This window comes from Oncorhynchus kisutch, linkage group LG5 (assembly GCF_002021735.2).
Source record: "Oncorhynchus kisutch isolate 150728-3 linkage group LG5, Okis_V2, whole genome shotgun sequence".
NCBI classification, from domain to species: domain Eukaryota; kingdom Metazoa; phylum Chordata; class Actinopteri; order Salmoniformes; family Salmonidae; genus Oncorhynchus; species Oncorhynchus kisutch.
This window is the reverse complement of record NC_034178.2, coordinates 45,270,487-45,293,012: the sequence shown is the minus strand read 5'-3', so window position 1 is coordinate 45,293,012 and position 22,526 is coordinate 45,270,487. Positions and strand designations below refer to the sequence as shown.

General features: G+C 42.4%; 2 protein-coding genes across 5 annotated transcripts; both read left to right on the top strand.

Annotated features, from left to right (window-relative positions):
* The first annotated feature begins 3,790 nt into the window (after nucleotides 1-3,790).
* Nucleotides 3,791-14,294, top strand: LOC109890222 (succinate dehydrogenase [ubiquinone] iron-sulfur subunit, mitochondrial). Of its 3 annotated transcripts, none has more exons than XM_020482206.2 (8): nucleotides 3,791-3,922; nucleotides 10,794-10,927; nucleotides 12,115-12,200; nucleotides 12,577-12,713; nucleotides 12,824-12,940; nucleotides 13,074-13,175; nucleotides 13,318-13,440; nucleotides 13,560-14,294. In XM_020482206.2, exons 1-8 carry the CDS (start codon nucleotides 3,851-3,853, stop codon nucleotides 13,638-13,640), a joined length of 852 nt encoding a protein of 283 aa, XP_020337795.1. In that variant the 5' UTR covers nucleotides 3,791-3,850; the 3' UTR covers nucleotides 13,641-14,294. The 3 variants fall into 3 exon arrangements, with proteins under 3 accessions (XP_020337795.1, XP_020337797.1, XP_020337796.1); XM_020482207.2 differs by lacking the exon at nucleotides 3,791-3,922 and adding an exon at nucleotides 4,515-4,616; XM_020482208.2 differs by lacking the exon at nucleotides 13,074-13,175 and having other exon boundaries at nucleotides 3,792-3,922.
* Nucleotides 14,295-16,375: 2,081 nt separating this feature from the next.
* On the top strand, nucleotides 16,376-22,525 carry LOC109891091 (microfibrillar-associated protein 2). 2 transcript variants are annotated; one of them, XM_020483392.2, is made up of 9 exons: nucleotides 16,376-16,642; nucleotides 18,316-18,376; nucleotides 18,558-18,608; nucleotides 20,596-20,622; nucleotides 20,762-20,845; nucleotides 20,986-21,021; nucleotides 21,170-21,257; nucleotides 21,354-21,427; nucleotides 21,577-22,525. In XM_020483392.2, the coding sequence occupies exons 2-9, from the start codon at nucleotides 18,346-18,348 to the stop codon at nucleotides 21,678-21,680; spliced, it is 495 nt and encodes a 164-aa protein (XP_020338981.1). In that variant the 5' UTR covers nucleotides 16,376-16,642; nucleotides 18,316-18,345; the 3' UTR covers nucleotides 21,681-22,525. The 2 variants fall into 2 exon arrangements, with proteins under 2 accessions (XP_020338981.1, XP_020338982.1); XM_020483393.2 differs by having other exon boundaries at nucleotides 16,557-16,642; nucleotides 18,301-18,376.
* The last annotated feature ends 1 nt before the right edge of the window (nucleotide 22,526 follows it).

Here is a 22,526-nt window from a genome sequence, read left to right as displayed (position 1 = left end):
CTGCCAACAGAACGCATTTTAAATTAATTGCATTTTACATAAGCTTACATTGAGAGCTGTTTAGATTTAAGTAATACATTGCAGTAGCATTTCAGGGAAACCTGAATCTTTTCAAGACTTTCTCGAACAAATTCATTGACAGGAACTAAATACTTATTAACAGTCTATGTAACAGTACTATAATTACTTGGGACAGTAGTTTAAAATGATCTTGCTTAGGTGAAGTCCTTTAGTAGTCCGCCTTGAAAACCCTAAATTGAGTCATCTCTCGAGGAGAAAGTGCATCGTTTTTTTGTTGTAATATTAGCAACATCAGAACACTGAATAAGTAGCAACATGTTTTATTTAGTAGACAATGATTTTCCTTTTTTTTTTTACAGGAAAACAGGCAAACACACAATCACACATATGTACATAGACACAAGGCATTACAAATGAAGGCCAAGTATTCCCCTCAGTCATACCTCTCCTATGAATGCTATCATATTGAGTGAGGTGTGGAGTGATTAAGTCAACATCTCTCCAGCAGCCATGATTCAGAAAGGGAGTAATATGGTGGCAGGGCAGCACTGTGTTGGTCGTATTGCTAGTAAGGAAACTGGGTTATTAGATGTGTGGGCCCTTGCTGAGATAAGCAAATAGGTGGTATAGAGTCAAATGCAATTGCCTGTGGAGGGGGTGGCTAAATCACTGTAGTGTGACGATGCATGAGACGACACCAGGAGGCTCTTTGCCATCGCCTAATGCTGCACCGAATCCCTCCTGTTGCCTCACTCTAACCAGCTTTGCAAGAGACAGGAATGACTTAGGCTCTGTGATGGCAAGGTCGCTCAGAACACTACTCTGTAAGGGGAGAGAAGAGGAGGGATGGACACAAATCTTAGGAGATCCTAGGAAAGGGCGAGAGAGGATCTGAGTAACAACAGTAAGGGCTAAGGAATGGGATGAGAGGGTTTTTACAGTTCATTATATATAATCGTGTGACAACATTCACTTTGTACCATTCATCCATATTTGTTAATAATATTAAAAATGTTCAGTGAATCCCCTCCAGCTAAGGTTTTTCTGTTCTACGATAAGTGTCTGCTGTGCTCTGATTACATATGGTTGTGAGCTGGAGCAACATTGTCAATCAAACCTTGGGAACAAAAATGCCTCACAGAGGTGTACTGAATAATCACAAGCTGGAATGGAGAGATAGTGTGGTAAATAGGTTAAGGCATATTGTAGGCCAGGGTTCTCCAACTGATGGCCCGTGGGAGATTTTATTTGGTCCCCCAACTTTTATTTAATTTTTTAGTTGGACATGAAAGACTGTAAAAAATACCAGCTATTCAGCTCCAAGTGATTTACATTTTTGAAATCTGTTCCAAAGTATTCCCATGCATGCACAACTATACATAAGATGCACTAACTGGACAAAAGTATGTGGACACCCCTTTAAATGAGTGGATTCTGCTATTTCAGCCACACCCATTGCTGATAGGTGTATTACATCGAGCACACATCCATTCAATCTCCATAGACAAACATTGACAGTAGAATGGCCCGCACTAAAGAGCTCAGTAACTTTCAACGTCGCACCGTCTTAGGATGTCACCTTTCCAACAAATGTCTGCCCTGTTAGAGCTGCACTGGTCAAATGTAAGTGCTGTTATTGTGAAGTGGAAACGTCTAGGAGCAAGTAGTAGGCCACACAAGCTCACAGACTGCAAGCCAGGCCTAATCGCCCAAAATCTGTGCCTGACCTCACTAATGCTTGTGGCTGAATGGAAGCAAGTCCCAGTAGCAATCTTCCAACATCTAGTGGAAAGCCTTTCCAGAAAAGTGGAGGTTTTTATAGCAGCAAAGGGGGGGGACCAACTCCATATGAATGCCCATGATTTTGAAATGAGATCTTTAATGACCAGGTGTCCACATACTAGTTTATATGTGATCATATACAAATGTAAACTAGATTTGAAATTATGTTTTAGTAAAATGTTATGTCTGTTTGGGCTTCTTGTGTTCAATTTGCTGTCTACAAATGATTTGTAATTATATTCCGGCCCCGTGACCATCCGCTCCAGAAAAAAAATTGTCCCGTGGCTGAATCTAGTTGATGATCCCTGCTGTTGGCCTACTGTACTGACGTTCACCAGGTTGTGCATAAGGGTGGGGTACTTCATGCCGTGCTCCCGTGAAGCAGCCACGATGTGTGAGATCCATAGCTGGTGAAAAGCATCGTTTTAGGTTCTCACTCACAATAGCACACATCTACATGTAGCTGATTTATCATAAGCACATGATAATGACAGAGGAGAGATCTCGATGACATGTAAGGTTGCACATATAGATCCAGGGTATTGCATAGCTAGAACATCAAATTAGATGTATCAATGACATGGCTATATTTCTGACCATGCTCTTACTTATACGAATGTTACGTCATTTGATCTTGTGAGCCTTGGTGGCATATACAAAGGCCCTTTGTACTGCCAGCCTGTAGCATCTGTTCTTTCTACCTCTGAAATGTTGATGGACACACAGATAGAAGAGAAATACAGATGATAGGAAAGGGCAATAAGGGTGACAATACACTACAAGGGTATCAGGGTTGTTTGGGGTGAAGTTAATTTGAACTGACCATACAGGAAGTTAATTGAAACTCATTAAACCATATTGCACAATTTTAATTAATCCCCTGATTTTACAGGATTAAAATAGAATTAAACCCAAATGGAAAGGTACATGAGTTTTTAGTTCATGAACGTTAATTGGCTGATGATGACCTCCGCAGATGCGGAAGGCCGCCATAGGCATATTGACACGAAGCCCATGTAAAACATATCTCGATCTTAAATTTACAGATTTTGACTGGGATGTTTGTATTATTTCACTTGGTGCGTCATCAGTAGACCCGTTTTTTTTTTTTTACCACCTTGCAAGCTAACTCGACAAGAGGTGAGTAGGCCTATGTGTATTTATAACAGCCCTAAAATTGGAACAGTCCTCTCTTTGGAATGAGACTTGCTAGCCCTGAACTGTGTGCCAGGCAGTTTTTTAAAAATTAGCCAAATGCTTCGTCTAACTAGTTAGGTAGCCATTTTAGCAAGCTTCATAACTAACTATAACATTCATTGATGAGTTACCTGTAGTGTGAAACTGTCAGTACGTTGAGTAAATGTTGCATACAAAGTAAATGCTGTAATGTCAATTAAATAGAATAGCTAGCTAAATGGCTACAGTGCAAATTTTCCAGTGCATTACTGAGGACTTTTTGTACCTTCTATTATCTATCAGACCCACGATTGCGGATGCAACAAGATAAAGTTACATAGATAAAAACACCACCTTTAACGATTTTTGCTACAATCCTTTCGTTTTTCCCTTTGCCAACCTCACTGGATTATATGATTTGAATAATATTAGGACAGGAGACGACTGCTGTAATGTTGATCTCAAAGAGTATCTGCCGTTAACTTCATTGACTACGCACGCGCGTAGTGGTCCCACATTTATTTGAGCAAAACATAAAGTAAAAATTCTTAGTTTACTGTTTTACATAAACTGTACATGTGGAATATCATGTGCATGTACATTTATTTAAACAGACACAATCATTTGTGACATCTGTATATTGGAAGAGGGTTTAAAATGCAGATAGCCTCTTTGTACCGAGCGTTGCGCAAATGATCTAATCTGCAAATCAATCATATAGTGACAATATAATTTTCTCAAATCTGCAAAATTTGGTAAAACCAAAGACGTTTAACACTGATCACAGATCAGTTTTTATTAAAGGAAATACCGCAGTGCATTCAGGGACAGCAGATACCAGAGAGAGGTCAGAGAAACACAGATTGCCAAGATGTCGGTCGTTTGTCTATCGTCTTTGAGTCGCTGTAGTACGGTGGCATTTCGTTCTTCCACTGGAATGGTGGTAAGGCTGTGTTAAGACTGTGTCCATTTGAACGATTGCCTAATAAATTAATGCGGTTTGTTGATCTTTTCGAACGACGTGCGCTTGCTTGTCAGCTAGCATACCCATAGACACTAATTGCTTTAGCAAAGATTTGTATAACTAACCCAAGATCGACCAGAGCCTGTTTCCAATGGGAACACATTAATCACAGTGGGCAGAACAATCAAGGAGGTGGGCAGAGCCAAGCACGAAGTAGTAAAATCCTATTGGCGCGTTCAAGCATATTTCATTTAGGGAATTATGTGCCCGTGTGCAATAACTCAATTCGCCCTTGCACTACTTCTCAACAACGCAATTTTGTGGAACTTTGGCAACGGTCAAAGTCTACAAAATGCAGACTACTGTTTGTTACAGATTACAGTTTTGGAAGCAGAACAGTGTGTAGATAAGCAGAATGTTGGCCAAAATCCATCTCACTCCATTTATCCCACTGCGTTTCCTCTCATCACCATATTGGTAGTGAGTATGAACGCTAACCGGATGTTTTACATTTATACATCCGGTAAAATATTTGGCACATCTGTGTCTCTTTTGACGAGAATATCTTCTGATCTTGGATATTTTGTTAAGAGCCCTGACGCTTACTCTAAACACGAACACCCATCGCTTTCCTTATGGTTTTGGAATGATAAGGAATGTATCTTTCATAACGGTGAGAAATAATAAATAAAAAAATAAGTTAAATTACTGCACACCTTTTTATAGTGTTAGGGTTCCCACATGGCCATATTTCCATGTATTTCCATGTTACAGCGCTTGTTTACGGAAAACAGACTACCTGTGCTAATTAGCTATTTGTGTCTCCTAATGTAACAGTATAACTTTAGTACATCCCCTCGCCCCGGTCGCGAACCAGGGACCCTCTGCACACATCAACAACAGTTACCCATCGCTCCATAAAAGCCACGGCCCTTGCAGAGCAAGGGGAACCACTAGTTCAAGGTCTCCGAGCAAGTGACGTCACCGATTGAAACGCTATTAGCGTGCACCACCGCTAACTAGCTAGTCATTTCACATCCGTTACACTAACACTTGTGTGTAAATGGAAGGTATGCCAATATCGTGTTGTCACTGAAAAATACTGTGGTTGCAACTGTTAGTGTACAGTACTTGTATGTTTTCAATTTGTAAACTTATTTGTGATATTAAAGTAGAGGGATTTATGTTTCTAGAACCGTAATATTACAGCAAATGAGAATCGATTCACATTTTAATTGAGTATTTGGCTGTTTTGGCTTCTTCTGTGGAATTTATATGGAGGTTGGCAACCAACTTTAAGGTGCATTACCGCCTCCAACTGGACTGGAGTGTGGACCAGAGACAGAACTGTGGGAAGGTCTGAATCCTACCCATTATTCTCTAAGTCTAAGGAAACGAAATGCATAATTAAATATTACATCCCCTGAAGATGAACCCCAGCATTTAACTTAATATTGGTTCTTCAACCCCATTACTCCTTAAATAGAATAACAATCTCTTTCTCTCCCATATTGCTGGCACTAAAATATGTGTTCCACTGTCTCCATCTCTTCCTGACAATCACACTTCCCAGTCAGATGTTTTCCTACCAATTTCAATGTACTTTTGAGCCTTGTGTGTCCCAATCTCAGCCTTGTGATGACCCCTTCCTTCCTCCCTTCTCACCTCGACCTGAGGACCTCCCTGCATCTTATGCTGGTGTCTTCCCTTTCCCACAAATCTTTTCATTTGTTTTTAACCATTGTTCTTATTAACCCCTTGGCTTCTGCTTTACTGATTGACAATTCCATCTCAACTTTAGGATGTTTAGTGAGTCTGCTTGGTGTTAACATCCATCTCCTCATTTCCCTCTACTCCCACATGAGCTGGTACCCAGAGGAACTGTTCTGTGAGCTTGTGTGACCTACCACGTCACGGCTGAGCCGTTGTTGCTCCTAGAGGTTTCCACTACACAATAACCACACTTACAGTTGACCAGGGCAGACATTTTATGAACTGACTTGTTGGAAAGGTGCAATGTTGAAAGTTATTGAGCTCTTCAGTACAGGCCAAATTACGTTTTTATAAAAACGTAATTCTATGTGACCTCTGTCAAATTGTGCAACGTAATCCACTGTTTTCCAATGGTGTATGAAATTAGTGACTTCAAAAATGCACTACCACTAGATACTTCTATAAATGTCAATTATTTAACGCTTACTTTGTACCTGTGTTTATCCTGATTTGTTATAGAGTTGGAATCCATAGATTTTATTTAAAAAATGTCACTCTGTTTCCCCTGCCAAAATGAAAAAAATGTCCCATGCTATGACAAGGTTGCTCCTTCTCCGTTTATCAAACAACGGCTCACTTGGCAGAGGTCGCAGTTTGCTGCACGCACAAAACAAGTATTAGACAACAGGGATCCTGATCTATGACTCGGGAGGGGATTGATTGTTTCTGCTGTAACCAAGAAGCTTGATCTTGCAAGCTAGACACTTGGTGAGCAAGTTAGCAAACCAAATGCATAGCTGGAGCCCTGTGCTTGAGCAAAATGATTTGACCTTAGTGAAACCAGTGGTGATTTTAGCATTTAAATCTTGGCGGGGCAAAAAAAATAAAAAGTGGGATGCATGCCAGCAAAACCACTACAAAACAATACATTAATTAACGGTGACAAACAGTGCCCATAAACTGTTAGGGCCTATATAAAGCTGTCCCAACATCTTACCACTGCTACACCTGGTTATCAGCGGAGCCTTGTCTGGCAGTGAAACAATTCATTCAGTCTCAATTACTGCCTTTAAAAAAACATAGCTGATATTAAACAAATGTGGTTTCTAGTGACAATTGAGATGTACAAACTATGGCATATGGGGATGACAAGCGGATAAGTGTAACGGCGTTCTTCGTTTGTTGAGAGAGAGTCGGACCGAAATGCAGCGTGGTGGTTAATCATGATCTTTAATAAGGAAATGGTGACGATACATGAAATAACTAATAAATACAAAAACAACAAACGGAACGTGAAACCTAATTACAGCCTATCTGGTGAAACTACACAGAGACAGGAACAATCACCCACGAAAGACAAAGCGAACTCAGGCTACCTAAATACGGTTCCCAATCAGAGGCAACGAGAAGCACCTGACTCTGATCAAGAACCGCCTCAGGCAGCCAAGCCTAACTAGACACACCCCTAAACCTAGCAATCCCAAATCCTATAAAACCCCAATACGAAACACAACACGTAAACCCATGTCACACCCTGGCCTGACCAAAATATATAACGAAAACACAAAACACTAAGACCAAGGCGTGACAATAAGAGGCAATCTGTAATTTCGATTAAGACATTAATGAGCGAGCTAGGACAGATGTAGTCAACATAACTATCTGTTTAGCACTTTTGAAATGAACAGCAACATAATTCAGAACATAGGCCGTTCTTAGTGTTCTCCCTGTACATCAAGTTAGAACCGTAGAATAAATTAAAGGGGGCATATAAGCAGACAATGAAAGCTCTCACAATATTCGATTATTACATTTCTCTAAAACAGGTTATAGGCTACATGTGCAGCACCAAGTCAGTACAATAGGTGAAATTAAGAGAGGTTAATATACCAAATTATTAGGGTGAGTCACATGGACTACTAACATCTTACTACACAACATACACTTAGTATTATTTCTTATCTACAGTATAAATATTTCCATAGCATATTACATAATTTGTGCAGCAGCATGCAATACATTTTTGGACTCACCTTGTTGTCCTGTGCTCACTTGAACAGGAAGGGGGTGTGGTGGTCCTTGGTGGGCAAATGTTGTCATTAAAGTCTGGCATTCTCTGGATTTATGGTGCTTTCAAAACAACTGGGAACTCGGGGTGGGTTGAATAATGATGACGTCATTGATCTTCAGGTCGTTGCTCTAGAAAGAGGATGAATTTACAATTCCGAGTTGGATGACAGTTCCAAACGTATTTTCCCATTTGGAGCTTGTTTATTCCTGACTTCCCAGTTGTCTTCAACTCACTAAAGCGGCACAAATCATGCTTCATTAACAGCATGGCCAATGTTGAATGTTTATCATTTTAAACTTGGAAAAGAGCCCCTTAATCCCAGATTTGGGACCACACAGCCACTCCACTGAATAGCAGGCTAGTGATTGCTTTGCAATGCTTGCAGTTAGCCACTGTTACTGATTCATTCCAAACCACTCATTATTGAATTTGCAATTTCCAACTTGTGTAATGTTTGTGGCCGATGAGCACCGCTCATATAGCTATAATTACATTGTTTGCAAACTGAAATGTGACATGTTTTAATGCCAAAATAACATGCAAAACAGGCAAGCCCCCCCCTAAAAAGTTTTAAATGTGGGGGACAAAAAGCCCTGAATGATGGGTCACCACTGAGTGACATTTACAGTGATAAGATATTTACCTCTCAAACAGTAGTGAACTTCAAGTGTAACTTGATCACCTCTTGTGCTGCTCGAGTGGATCGTCATGAAGCAATTTAAATATATATACACTGCTCAAAAAAATAAAGGGAACACTTAAACAACACAATGTAACTCCAAGTCAATCACACTTCTGTGAAATCAAACTGTCCACTTAGGAAGCAACACTGATTGACAATCAATTTCACATGCTGTTGTGCAAATGGGATAGACAACAGATGGAAATTATAGGCAATTAGCAAGACACCCCCAATAAAGGAGTGGTTCTGCAGGTGGTGACCACAGACCACTTCTCAGTTCCTATGCTTCCTGACTGATGTTTTGGTCACTTTTGAATGCTGGCGGTGCTTTCACTCTAGTGGTAGCATGAGACGGAGTCTACAACCCACACAAGTGGCTCAGGTAGTGCAGCTCATCCAGGATGGCACATCAATGCGAGCTGTGGCAAGAAGGTTTGCTGTGTCTGTTAGCGTAGTGTCCAGAGCATGGAGGTGCTACCAAGAGACAGGCCAGTACATTAGGAGACGTGGAGGAGGGCGTAGGAGGGCAACAACCCAGCAGCAGGACCGCTACCTCCGCCTTTGTGCAAGGAGGAGCACTGCCAAAGCCTTGCAAAATGACCTCCAGCAGGCCACAAATGTGCATGTGTCTGCTCAAACGGTCAGAAACAGACTCCATGAGGGCCCAACGTCCACAGGTGGGGGTTGTGCTTACAGCCCAACACCGTGCAGGACGTTTGGCATTTGCCAGACAACACCAAGATTGGCAAATTCGCCACTGGCGCCCTGTGCTCTTCACAGATGAAAGCAGGTTCACACTGAGCACATGTGACAGATGTGAAAGAGTCTGGAGACGCCGTGGAGAACGTTCTGCTGCCTGCAACATCCTCCAGCATGACCGGCTTGGCGGTGGGTCAGTCATGGTGTGGGGTGGCATTTCTTTGGGGGGCCGCACAGCCCTCCATGTGCTCGCCAGAGGTAGCCTGACTGCCATTAGATGAGATCCTCAGACCCCTTGTGAGACCATATGCTGGTGCGGTTGGCCCTGGGTTCCTCCTAATGCAAGACAATGCTAGACCTCATGTGGCTGGAGTGTGTCAGCAGTTCCTGCAAGAGGAAGGCATTGATGCTATGGACTGGCCCGCCCCTTCCCCAGACCTGAATCCAGTTGAGCACATCTGGGACATCATGTCTCACTCCATCCACCAACGCCACGTTGCACCACAGACTGTCCAGGAGTTGGCAGATGCTTTAGTCCAGGTCTGGGAGGAGATCCCTCAGGAGACCATCCGCCACCTCATCAGGAGCATGCCCAGGCGTTGTAGGGAGGTCATACAGGCACGTGGAGGCCACACACACTACTGAACCTCATTTTGACTTGTTTTAAGGACATTACATCAAAGTTGGATCAGCCTGTAGTGTGGTTTTCCACTTTAATTTTGAGTGTGACTCCAAATCCAGACCTCCATGGGTTGATAAATTTGATTTCCATTGATAGTTTTTACGTGATTTTTGTTGTCAGCACATTCAATTATGTAAAGAAAAAAGTATTTAATAAGAAAATGTCATTCATTCAGATCTAGGATGTGTTATTTTAGTGTTTTTGTTTTTTTGAGCAATGTGTATATATAAACTGTATTGAGAAACAAACCATGGGTATTTCAAAACATATGCGTTATATACCAGGGATCATCAACTAGATTTAGCCATGGGCTGAAGATCTTTTCTTTAGCGTATAATCAGGGGGCCGGAACATAATTACAAATCATTTGTAGACTGCAAGAAGCCCAAACAGATATATTTAACTAAACATAATAATAATAATTTAAAACCCTGTTTATATTTGTATATGACCAGAGTATACAGAACATTAAGAACACCTGCTCTTTCCATGACAGACCAGGTGGAAGTTGTGACATCAATAAGGGATCATTTGTTAGTGCCACTTCAATCAGTGTAGATGAAGGGGAGGAGAGAGGTTAAAGAAGGATTTGTTGAGCATTAAAATCCAGCAGGTTGCAGCTCTTGACACAAACTGGTGCGCCTGGCGCCTACTACCATACCCTGTTCAAAGACACTTAACTTTTTTGTCTTGCCCATTCATCCTCTGAATGGCACATATACATGTCTCAAGGCTTAAAAATCCTTCTTGAATCTGTTTCCTCTCCTTCATCTACACTGATTGAAGTGGATTTAACAAGTGACATCAATAAAGGATCATAGCTTTCTCCTGGTCGAGCAGGTGTTCTTAATGTTGTGTATACACTCGACACTGCCAATACACATTCTTCTACCAGGAGCATTGAGTCGTCAGTCATGAAGAAGTTGTTCAATCCCACAGCTTGTAATGTGGTTCATGACAGACAGGCTGAGCTCTCCTCATTCTCTCTCCTCTGTTACTTCAGGCGGTTCATTACGCCCAGACAGCGGCGGCCACAGCACCCCAGCCCAGAGTCAAGAAGTTCCAGGTGTACCGCTGGGATCCAGACACGGTGGGGGATAAGCCCCGCATGCAGACCTTTGAGATTGATCTCAACACGTGAGTACAGCCCGCCTTATCAGTTGAACACTTCCATTAGGTTATTGGAACAGGCACTTTGTAATTTATCACAGTTTCAGGTTTTGTTAGTACAGACCTCCCCTTGTGTTTGCTGGTGATGGAGTACTCGTTGTATATAGACTCATTATTGTTATGGTACTGTGCTATTTCCTATTATTATTATTTTTTTTACTGAGTGTTGTTGGGGAAGGGCTTGTAAGTAAGCATTTCAAGGTATAAAAGTATACAGAGTATACACCTGTTGCATTCGGCGCATGTGACAAATATTTGGATTTGTTCGAGAGGGAATCATGAGCACCCTTCATATGGAATTAAGGAGGGTAACCCTGATACTCTGGACAGGTTCCCAGTCCTCTTCCTGTTCTTTCTCCATCTGTCCAATCCTGTTGGCTCAGTTCTGGCAATTAAGGCATTGTGACAAAAATACCCTGGAGTACTATCATAGCATGGATTTGTATAGTATACTGAACAAAAAATATAAACGCAACATGTAAAGTCTTTGTCCCATGTTTCATAAGCTGAAATAAAAGATCCAAGAAATTGTCCATGCGCACAAAAAGCTTATTTCTCAAAATGTTTTTGCACTAATTTGTTTATATCCCTGATAGTGAGCATTTGCCAAGATAATCAGGTGTGGCATATCAAGAAGCTGATTAAACAGCATGATCATTACACAGGTTCACCTTGTGCTGCGGACAATAAAAGGCCACTCTAAAATGTGCAGTTTTGTCACACAACACAATACCACAGATATCTCAAGTTTTGAGTAAGTGTGCAATTGGCATGCCATCTGGAGGGATTTCCACCAGAGCTGTTGCCAGATAATTGAATCTTCATTTCTATACCATAAGCCGCCTCCAACGTCGTTTTAGAGAATTTGGCAGTCCATCTAACCGGCCTCACAACCGCAAACCACGTGTAACCATGACCTCCACTTCCGACTTCTTCACCTGTGGGATCGTCTGATGGGGTGCTTAGCTGTATTTCTGTCTGTAATAAAGGCCTTTTGTGGGGAAAAACAAATTCTGGTTGGCTGGGCCTTGCTCCCCAGTGGGTGGGTCTATTTTTGTTCAGTATATAGGTGTCAATCCTGTTCTCATACATCTTCAGTGTACAGATGAGGTTCTTAACAATAAGTGGACTGTCTGCTTCCCTCCTTTCCACAGCTGTGGCCCCATGGTATTGGACGCCCTCATCAAGATAAAGAATGAGATGGACGGCACTCTGACCTTCCGTCGCTCCTGCAGAGAGGGTCAGTGTGTGGAGGGAAGTAGGGTTATTTTGGGGATACTGATGAATAGAGGAAATGGTTGAGATGATTCTAGTGGTGAATCACTAATGTTCTTTGGGGAGTGACAGAAGAGCTGGGATTAGTGTTCTTAAATGTTGGTTTACTGTGTTTTTGTTACGTTAGGGATTTAGATGTCGTCAAGGTTGGAAAGTGTGTCCAGGATGGAATTATCTTAGAACAGGTTGTCCAGGGGTGATAACAGATCAGGTTTATTCTAGTGACTGACTATCCTCCAATGGACATGCCCCAGTCAAGGAAAAATAACACGGATCCGTTCCTTTTGCAACTTCATATAATGTGAGTAAGGCAGTGTTTGTATGTGTTTGCTATGGTGCAGGTATCTGTGGATCCTGTGCAATGAACATCAATGGAGGCAACACACTGGCCTGTCTGAACAAGATTGACACCAACACCAGCAAGGCTACCAAGATCTACCCTCTGCCACACATGTATGTGGTCAAAGATCTGGTCCCTGTGAGTATCATCATTCCATACAAGCTTGTCACACACTGGCTGTATTATTTTAATTGTCAATCCCACATTAAAGTTGGAGGGAGTTTGTGATGGTGTTCTTTTGGTTGCAGGACATGAGTAATTTCTATGCTCAGTACAAATCAATCGAGCCCTACCTGAAGAAGAAGGATGAGACAAATGAGGGAAAGGAACAGTACCATCAGACTGTGGAGGACAGACAAAAACTGGTACACCCAATTACTTCTGGTTCATTGACAATGAGCAGAATTTAGATGGTTGAACAGAGTGCTGCAACTGTGTCCATTTTGTCAAAATGTCTTCTGTGCTCTCTTTTTTTACTGTCCTGTCTCTCCCTGTCAGGACGGGCTGTATGAATGTATTCTGTGTGCCTGCTGCAGCACCAGCTGCCCCAGCTACTGGTGGAATGGAGACAAGTACCTGGGACCTGCTGTCCTTATGCAAGCCTGTGCTTTTGTGTATGAGTTTAGACTAGTCTGACTAGTTTGATTCAGAGTTGTTGTATTTTGATCAACGGGACACTGATGAGTGAATGTGCGTATGCACCTTGGACTGTTTGTGAGCTCACATGGCTGTCCTTCTCCAGGCCTACCGTTGGATGATCGACTCAAGGGACGAGTTCACAGAGGAGCGTCTCTCCAAGCTGCAGGATCCTTTCTCTCTCTACCGCTGTCACACCATCATGAACTGCACTAAAACCTGCCCCAAGGTAACCTCGGTCTAATAAACATTACTCCTCCCTTCGAAGGGTAAACTTCACTGCTCACTAGCACTCACTTCTACTTTCTCATTATTGTCAAATCCATCACCTCTCTCCTACACTTACAGGGCCTGAACCCAGGGAAGGCGATTGCAGAGATTAAGAAGATGATGGCCACTTACAAGGAGAAGAAATCAGCTGTTGCTTGAACTCTGGGGTCATGACCCTTGACCCCCCCCTCCCTTTACATTAATCTACAATTAAGATGCCCTACCAGTGAGGTCTACTGGGCCTGCACACTTGTGAACTTCACCAACTCCACACTCCAGCACTACATCTCTCGAGTCGATCATCCAACAGTAGGTCTGGGGCGGCAGGGTAGCTAGTAACCGAAAGGTTGCAAGTTCAAATCCCAGCGCTGACAAGGTACAATTCTGTTCTGCCCCTGAACAAGACAGTTAACTCACTGTCATTGAAAATAAGAATTTGTTCTGAACTGACCTAGTTAAATAAAGGTATAATAAAAAAATTGGACTCCAATTGGATGATCGACTCGAGAGATGTAGTGCTGGAGTGTGGAGTTGGTGAAGTTCACAAGTGTGCAGGCCCAGTAGGCCTCACTAAGGACTCCAAGGGAACAGTTGGGAGAGATGTGAGACATGACCTGCTAACTTCACTAGAATGATGGTTCATTCCCATTGGGTTTGAGTTCAGAGGGTGATGGATTCACAGACAAGAAATATCTGTTGCTCATCCATCATAACTATATACAGTTGAAGTCGGAAGTTAATACACCTTATACATTTAAACTCCGTTTTCACAATTCCTGACATTTAATCCTAGTAAAAATTCCCTGTCTTTGGTTCAGTTAGGATCACCACTTTATTTTAAGAATGTGAAATGTTAGAATAATGGTAGTGATTTATGTAAGCTTTTATTTCTTTCATCACATTCCCAGTGGGTCAGAAGTTTACATACACTCAATTAGTATTTGGTAGCATTGCCTTTAAAATTGTTTCATTTGGGTCAAACGTTTTAAGTAGCCTTCATCAAGCTTCCCACAATACGTTGGGTGAATTTTGGCCCATTCCTCCTGACAGCTGGTGTAACGGAGTCAGGTTTGTAGGCCTCCTTGCTCGCACACACTTTTTCAGTTTTGCCCACAAATTGTCTATAGGATTGAGGTCAGGGCTTTGTGATGGCCACTCCAATACCTTTACTTTGTTGTCCTGAAGCCATTTTGCCACAACTTTGGAAGTATGCTTTGGGTCATTGTCCATTTGGGATCAAGCTTTAACTTATTGACTGATGTCTTGAGATATTGCTTCAGTATATCCACATAACTTTCCTACCTCATGATGCCATCTATTTTGTGAAGTGCACCAGTCCCTCCTGCAGCAAAGCACCCCCACAACATGATGCTGCCACCCCCGTGCTTCACGGTTGGGATGGTGTTCTCCAGCTTGCAAGCCTCCCCATTTTTACTCCAAACATAACTATGGTCATCATGGCCAAACAGTACAATTTTTGTTTCATCAGACCAGAGGGCATTTGTCCAAAAAGTACGATCTTTGTCCCCATGTGCAGTTGCAAACCGTAATCTGTCTTTTTTATGCGGCTTTGGAGCAGTGGCTTCTTCCTTACTGTGCGGCCTTTGAGGTTATGTCGATATAGGACGTGTTACTGTGGATATAGATACTTTTGTACCTGTTTCCTCCAGCATCTTCACAAGGTCCTTTGCTGTTGTTCTGGGGTTGATTTGCACTTTTCATACTAAAGTATGTTCATCTCTAGGAGAGAGAATGCGTCTCCTTCCTGAGCGGTATGACGGCTGCGTGGTCCCATGGTGTTTATACTTCCATACTATTGTTTGTACAGATGAACGTGGTGACTTCAGGCGTTTGGAAATTGCTCCAAAGGATGAATCAGACTTGTGGAGGTCTTGGCTGGTTTCTTTTGATTTTCCCATGATGTCAAGCAAAGAGGCACTGAGTTTGAAGTTAGGCCTTGAAATACATCCACAGGTACACCTCCAAGTGGACTCAAATGATGTCAATTAGCCAATCAGAAGCTTCTAAAGCCATGACACCATTTTATGGAATTTCCCAAGCTGTTTAAAGACACAATCAACTTAGTGTATGTAAACTTCTGACCCACTGGAATTGTGATTTAAGTGAAATAATCTGTCTGTAAACAATTGTTGGAAAAATTACTTGTGTCATGCTCAACGTAAATGTCCTAACCGACTTGCCAGAACTATAGTTTGTTAACAAGAAATTTGTGGAGTGGTTGAAAAACAAGTTTAATTGACTCCAACCTAAGTGTATATAAACTTCTGACTTTTAACTGTGAGTATATATATATATATATACTCAAACGGGAGTCTTTGTTTTAATGTGTAATAAATGTAATGCTTTAATGCCTACCGTTGTATCCCTGGTTATTATGCCTGCTTGTGATCAAACGTGCTGTCTGTCCTATACTATTTTGTTAAAATTAATTTTTAACATCACATTCATTGTGGAGTGCTGAAGAAGCATGTACAGCATTAAAATGTCAATTGGTTTTAAGATCAGCTCAAGTCAACAAAAAAACCCTGCTTTGCTTAATAAACTTTGCATGCTCTTTTTTGTCAGTCCTGAAGTTTGTATTTGACTTTTTAAAGGTGCTCTCTGCACGTTGTCATGGGCAGCACCAGATATATTGAGATGAGCGAGATGCAGCACTTTGCTGTCACACAGTACTGCACATGTACACCAGTTCGATTTACGCTGTGGTAACCAGGGAACCAAAACAGTGGAGCACTCGTCCTTAATCGCTTTTAGTTGTTGCAGAAATTGACCCACTAGGCTAGTGCACTGTGTCATATACGTGTGTGGAATTTCAATCCATGTCCTCTAGGTGTCAGCCTTTCACAGACTAATCCTGGAGTAGAGAGACATGTACACTCGTAGTGAAAAGGGAGAACAAAATGGGCCACTAGAATCAATCATGTCTACTGCTTTCAAACCTATTTATCCATCCTGAAGGTTAGGGGGTTTATGTGCAGTCAGTCAGTGCCATGGTCTCCTGACTGTGATTGGCGGGAGTGGGCGATGGGACAGACAGAGGGGGGGCTTGAAGGCGGGGCGTTACAATGTGGCGCTCGGTCAGACTGCTGAAGACGGACGCATGAGACTTGCGGATCGCCGGAGAAAATAAAAATAACGAGGTAAGAGCTACAAATTGATGCAAGTTGTTAAAATGAATATGTCCAAATATTAAATAATTGCAAAAACAGCATAAATGTATTTGTAATCATGTGCGCTTATTTTTATACATTTTTATATTTGAATTCAAAGGTCAAGGGAGTAGTAGGTAGGCTACAGAGTTGTGGAGTTTTTAACCATTTATCATGGTGGTGTGCGATATGAAATATGCATATACAGTATGTATCCATCATCAGTACTGGAAGTTATAGCCTACCTCTACAACTTTTATCAAATCACGCAATTCACGACATGGTTGGGTCTAATGGAATGTAGTTATTTGACAAGTATTTCAATCATTTAATTTGTTCAGAATGGTACTTTATTTGAAGATTGTTCTAAACTGACTTGAGGTTGTTTATTGGTCGTCTGTTTATACTGGATGGGGCTATCTGCACTCCAGGGGTGGGGTTATTGCTGGAGGCCATGACAATACAATGGAGAGGGGCTGGCCAACATAAATAAAACAGAGGAAAATGAGAAAATGAATGAGGGATATTAAAGAGTATTAGAGGGAGAGGGGAGGGGATTAGAGCCAGGGGGAGAGATGGAGGGAAATTATATGCACTTTTTAAAATTGTACATAGCACTTGAAAACAAACAAACTGTTTAGTAGGAATGAGAGGAAAGATAAGGAGAGACATGGCTCTCCCCTTTCATGGTGGCATTGTTCCCAAGTCCTTATGCTTTGGGGGAGGGGGTCGGGGAGGGCTGGGGAGGGGGAGAAATGAAATGGGGTTGAGGAGGGGGGTGTAATAGTTCCCAGATGTGTGCTGTGAAAACATATGGTTTCCAATAGCCACTGTGATGCACAAGAGGAATGTCTGAACACAGACACACACACACTTTGGTGACATATACCTTCATACATACATGTACACTCACACATTACATCCAATCATATGCACATGTATGCCACACACCTCATAATATGAAACATATGTGATGACACTTACACATACGTATGATCACACGATAAGTGCACAAAACCCACATAAGCTGGACTGTCTGATTGTGTGCAGTACAGTTAAGCAGAAGCAGAGGAGTATTTGCTTATTCTACAAGAAAAGTGCTTTCTTCTTGAGAGAGAGAGAGAGAGAGAGAGAGAGAGAGAGAGAGAGAGAGAGAGAGAAAGAGGTGAGGGGGAGTGGTTAAGGGAAATGACAGAGGGTGACAGAGGGAAAATGAGAGACGTGGAGAGAGGGATATAGAAGATGGTGGAGGGGCTCAGTGGTTATTTTCCTGGAATTTAGCCACTGGTCTGTCTGCTTTAGAGCGTTTCACAGTGGAACAGAGAAAAGGAGAAAAACAGAGGGATTGTTAAGAAAGACAGACGTGCCACATTCTTTCTGTCCAAGTTTTCCTTTTTCCCCCTGACTTTATGGGGCCAGGGCAGGGCAGAATGAAGGAGAGAGTGGAGGAGGTGGAGGGGAGGTGAGTCCAGGGAAAGGGAAGAGGTGAAGCTAGAATGCAAGACAGGAGAGATGGAAGGGAAAAGACAAGAGGCTCATGGGTAAAGATTCTGAAAAGTGACATAGAAATACTTCTATGACGCGTGAACACTATGTGACAGATCTCTCTATATCACTTGGAATCAGTAACTCATTTGACAATGTATAAGGTCTCTCTTCCTCAGTGTCAGTCTACCTCCACACAGAAAACGACCATGAGAGTCCTCCTACTGCTCTCCATGCCAGGTGAGTCTAGCACACTACATAGTATACACAACATACACAACTCTACTGTAGTGTACACACAACAATAGACCAACCTAATACTCATTCTACACAATACTGTTTTTCACATTGTGCTTAGCACCACCACAAAACACTTGTCCAGCACCTTTGCCTAAACATTTAGCTAACTTTGCCTCAACAGTCCTTCTGCTAGCCCAGCCCCCACTCTACCAAGAACCCTTTCCTTTCCTGGGTGAGTTCATCCATGTCATTACTACACCATCTGTCCATGTGTACAAACACACAGTGACTGAATACTGTCTTTTTCACATCTTTTGTCTACCTGCCCTGAGGGTAAACCATGACAAATGTTCAATTTGACCAGGCAGGTGGAAACATGTCATGTCCTGTGTGTGGCATGGAGAGCAGTAAGAAGACTCTCATGTTTGCTCTCTATTTTAAATTACATTTTTAAATGTAACCTTTATTTAATTAGGCAAGTCAGTTAAGAACAAATTCTTATTTACATTGACGGCCCACACCGGACGACGCTGGGCCATAGGTCCTGTGTGGAGGTAGACTGACAGTGAGGAGGAGAGAGAAGACCTTATACATTTCCATTTGGCTCATTCATCCCCCTCCTCTCCTCTGTAACTATTACCCAGGTTGTTGCTGTAAATGAGAATGTGTTCTCAGTCAACTTACCTAGTCAAAATTAGGATAAAATAAGTAAAATACAAATAAATACACTATATATACAAAAGTATTTGGAAACCCATTCAAATTAGTGGGTTCAGTGACACCTGCTAACAGGTGTCCACATTTGAGCATACAGCTATGCAATCTCCATAGACAAACATTGGCAGTAGAATTGCCTTACTGAAGAGCTCAGTGACCTTCAACGTTGCAGCGTCATTGGATGCCACCTTACCAACAAGTCAGTTTGTACAATTTCTGCCCGCTAGAGCTGCCCTGGTGAACTGTAAGTGCTGTTATTGTGTAGTGGAAACTTCTAGGAGCAACAACGGCTCAGTCGCAAAGTGGTAGGCCACACAAGCTCACAGAACGGGGCCGATGACTGATGAAGTGTGTAGCTCATAAAAATTATCTGTCCTTGGTTGCAACACTCACTACCGAGTTCCAAACTGCCTCTGGAAGCAACGCCAGCACAACAACAGTTCATCAGGAGCTTCATGAAACTGGTTTTCATGGCCAAGCAGCCGCACACAAGCCTAAGATCACTATGCGCAATGCTAAGCATCGGCAGGAGCGGTGTAAAGCTCGCCGCCATTGGACTCTGAAGCAGTGGAATCGCGTTCTCTGGAGTGATGAATCACGCTTCACCATCTGGCATTCCGAAGGATAAATCTGGGTTTTGTGGATGCCAGTAGAACGCTACCTGCCCCAATGCATAGTGCCAACTGTAAAGTTTGGCGGAGAAGGAATAATGGTTCAGGCTAGGCCCCTTAGTTCCATTGAAGGGAAATCTTAACGCTAAAGCATACATTGACATTGTAGACGATTCTGTGCTCCCAACTTTGTGTCAACAGTTTGGGGAAGGCTCTTTCATGTTTCAGCATGTCAATGCCCCCGTGCACAAAGCGAGGTCCATACAGAAATGGTTTGTCGAGATCGGTATGGAAGAACTTGACTGGCCTGCACAGAGTTCTGACCTCAACCACATCGAAAGCCTTTGGGATGAATTGGAACGCCGACTGCGAGCCAGCATCAGTGCCCGACCTCGCTAATGCTCTTGTAGCTGAATGGAGGCCCCGCAGCAATGTTCCAACATCTAGTGGAAAGCCTTCCCAGAAGAGTGGAGGCTGTTATTGCATCCAAGGGGGGAAACTCTATATTAATGCCCATGATTTTGGAATGAGATGTTCGACAAGCAGGCCATGTAGTGTAAATGTAGTGTAAATAATGGTCATGTAGTGTAAATAATGTCACTAGTCTTTTGTAAATACCACTTACTATTTCATAATTTGCTAACATCTTGAATATGAAGGAATGCATAAAGACAATCTCCTATACATTTCCTCTCAATTTTGAAAGCAGGTGGTCAAAATCCCCACTGTATTTGAGTAGATCTCTGTTAGTCATCTGTCATGAAGGTTTGCTTGCTTGTCTCTGTCTGTCCGTCCGTCCGTCTGTTTCTTTGTTGTAAGTTTTTCACATGTTACCAGTCAATGTAACAAAAGCATATCTCATACTGTACCGTTGTTCATTTTGCTTCACAGAGGACTATGACCCTGATTATTTTCCTGGTAAGATACTTGTATGAGCTTGTTACCCATTTTACTCTGGTAGTATCATCAGTTTTGATAAAAACGTAGTTTTGATAAACTGATGTAGAAAGCTTCTCTGCCCTTTGATGATGTACTGAAAACTCTCCCTCCCTGTCAGAGAATCCTGACACTGATGTCCAGCAGCAGGTTTTGTTACATGGTCCTCGACCATTCCCTGAGCCAGAACGTCCTGGTCCATCTGGTACGTACCCACCTCTCATTATCTACTCTTCAACATGTATTATCTACAGTTCAACATCTACACCTACTGTCATGTTCTGTTGTCACATTAACAGAAGTATTCCATTTCAATGGGAGTTGAGTTTCTGTTTTGTTTTCCAGAGCCAGAGACGGAGCCTACAGAACCTGGCCCCCTAGGTAAGAAACATAGGGAAAGAGAGAGGGGAAGGGAGGGCCCGTGTGTAAAGTGATTACTGAATGATTGGCTTTGTGTTGAAGTATTATTGCGATATCTATAGGGTTGTATGAATTTTCTTGCATGGCTCACTTGTTTTGTGTTGTGTAGATTGCCGAGAAGAGCAGTACCCCTGCACCAGACTCTACTCTATTCACAAGCCATGCAAACAGTGTCTGAATAGCCTCTGTTTCTACAGGTATGCTACTGCACCTTCGTTTTTACCATGAGGGTATTGACAGTGGATTTATATAGTGTTCAATATCACACTGTAACCCCGTTACTCTCTCCTCAGCTTGCGAAGGGTGTATGTGATCAACAAGGAAGTGTGTGTCAGGACCGTGTGTGCGCATGAAGAGCTGCTAAGAGGTGGTCAGCCTACACTATTTCTGGTTTATGGTGCACAACCCACTGTCCCTAATAAAGAAAAGCACACACACACCCACACGGACACCCTCAGACGTGGACACGGACAGTACAGGAGCAAACTTGTAACCCTTCTCTCTCTCTCTCTGTAGCTGACATGTGCCGTGACCAGTTCTCTCGTTGTGGTGTAGCGGCGGTGAGTGGCCAGTGTGGGTCACTGGGGAGCAGCTGTGGGAAGAGCTGTGGAGGCTGTTGAGAACATGGACACATCAGAGAGAACTCCAGCCCAAATACTGCCACATCTCTTAGGGTCCACATCCCACCCCCTACACCCTTCTCTTCCTCTGTCGCATCTCGTTTCCTGTTTAATCTTCGACTGTATTCCACATAATCTTTGGTTCCAAAAAATTCCTATTTGTTTATTTTCTCTACTTCTCTAGTGACTTTCCTCGTCATCCCTTTTTTCATCTCTTTCAGAATTATACATAATGCAAGGTGGGATCAGTAGAATGTGTGTATGTCTAAACATATTATTTCATATTCAACAGAACATTGATGACTGTATAACATAACATAACTGGTGCTATAAAATCACTAACATACTGGTGCTAAGGAATTGAAATCAGCACTCAAGAGATGCACATGAAACAATCTTGATCTTGTTTTTTTTTGCCTTACTGTATCCTATATTCTACATCATTGTGTGGTGTTTGTTGTTGTTTACTGTACCTTTGTTGAAATCAGTCATAGTAGTGAGGGAACAGCAAGAGTGGCAGCCACTGTGCACTGACCTCAACAACAGAGGCATTATCAGCACTCAATCATCATCCCACTGCCTCTGCACTTCCTGGGTGGCGAGCTGCCACAATCAGACTTGAAGAGACGGATTCTGACCTGACGCCTGATCTCTCCTGAAAGTGTTTTTGTGTAACACGGTCGGCCACATGACTAGAGCTACGGTGGCTGGTGACCTTGCAGTGAGTGCATAGTTTCACATATCAGAGGCAAGAAGTGGCGGCTCATAAATTGTTACTGTACTACTGCTTTGTAAAACCCTTTCACTATAATGGAGGAGAAAATAAATGTTTTTTTTTACTACAAC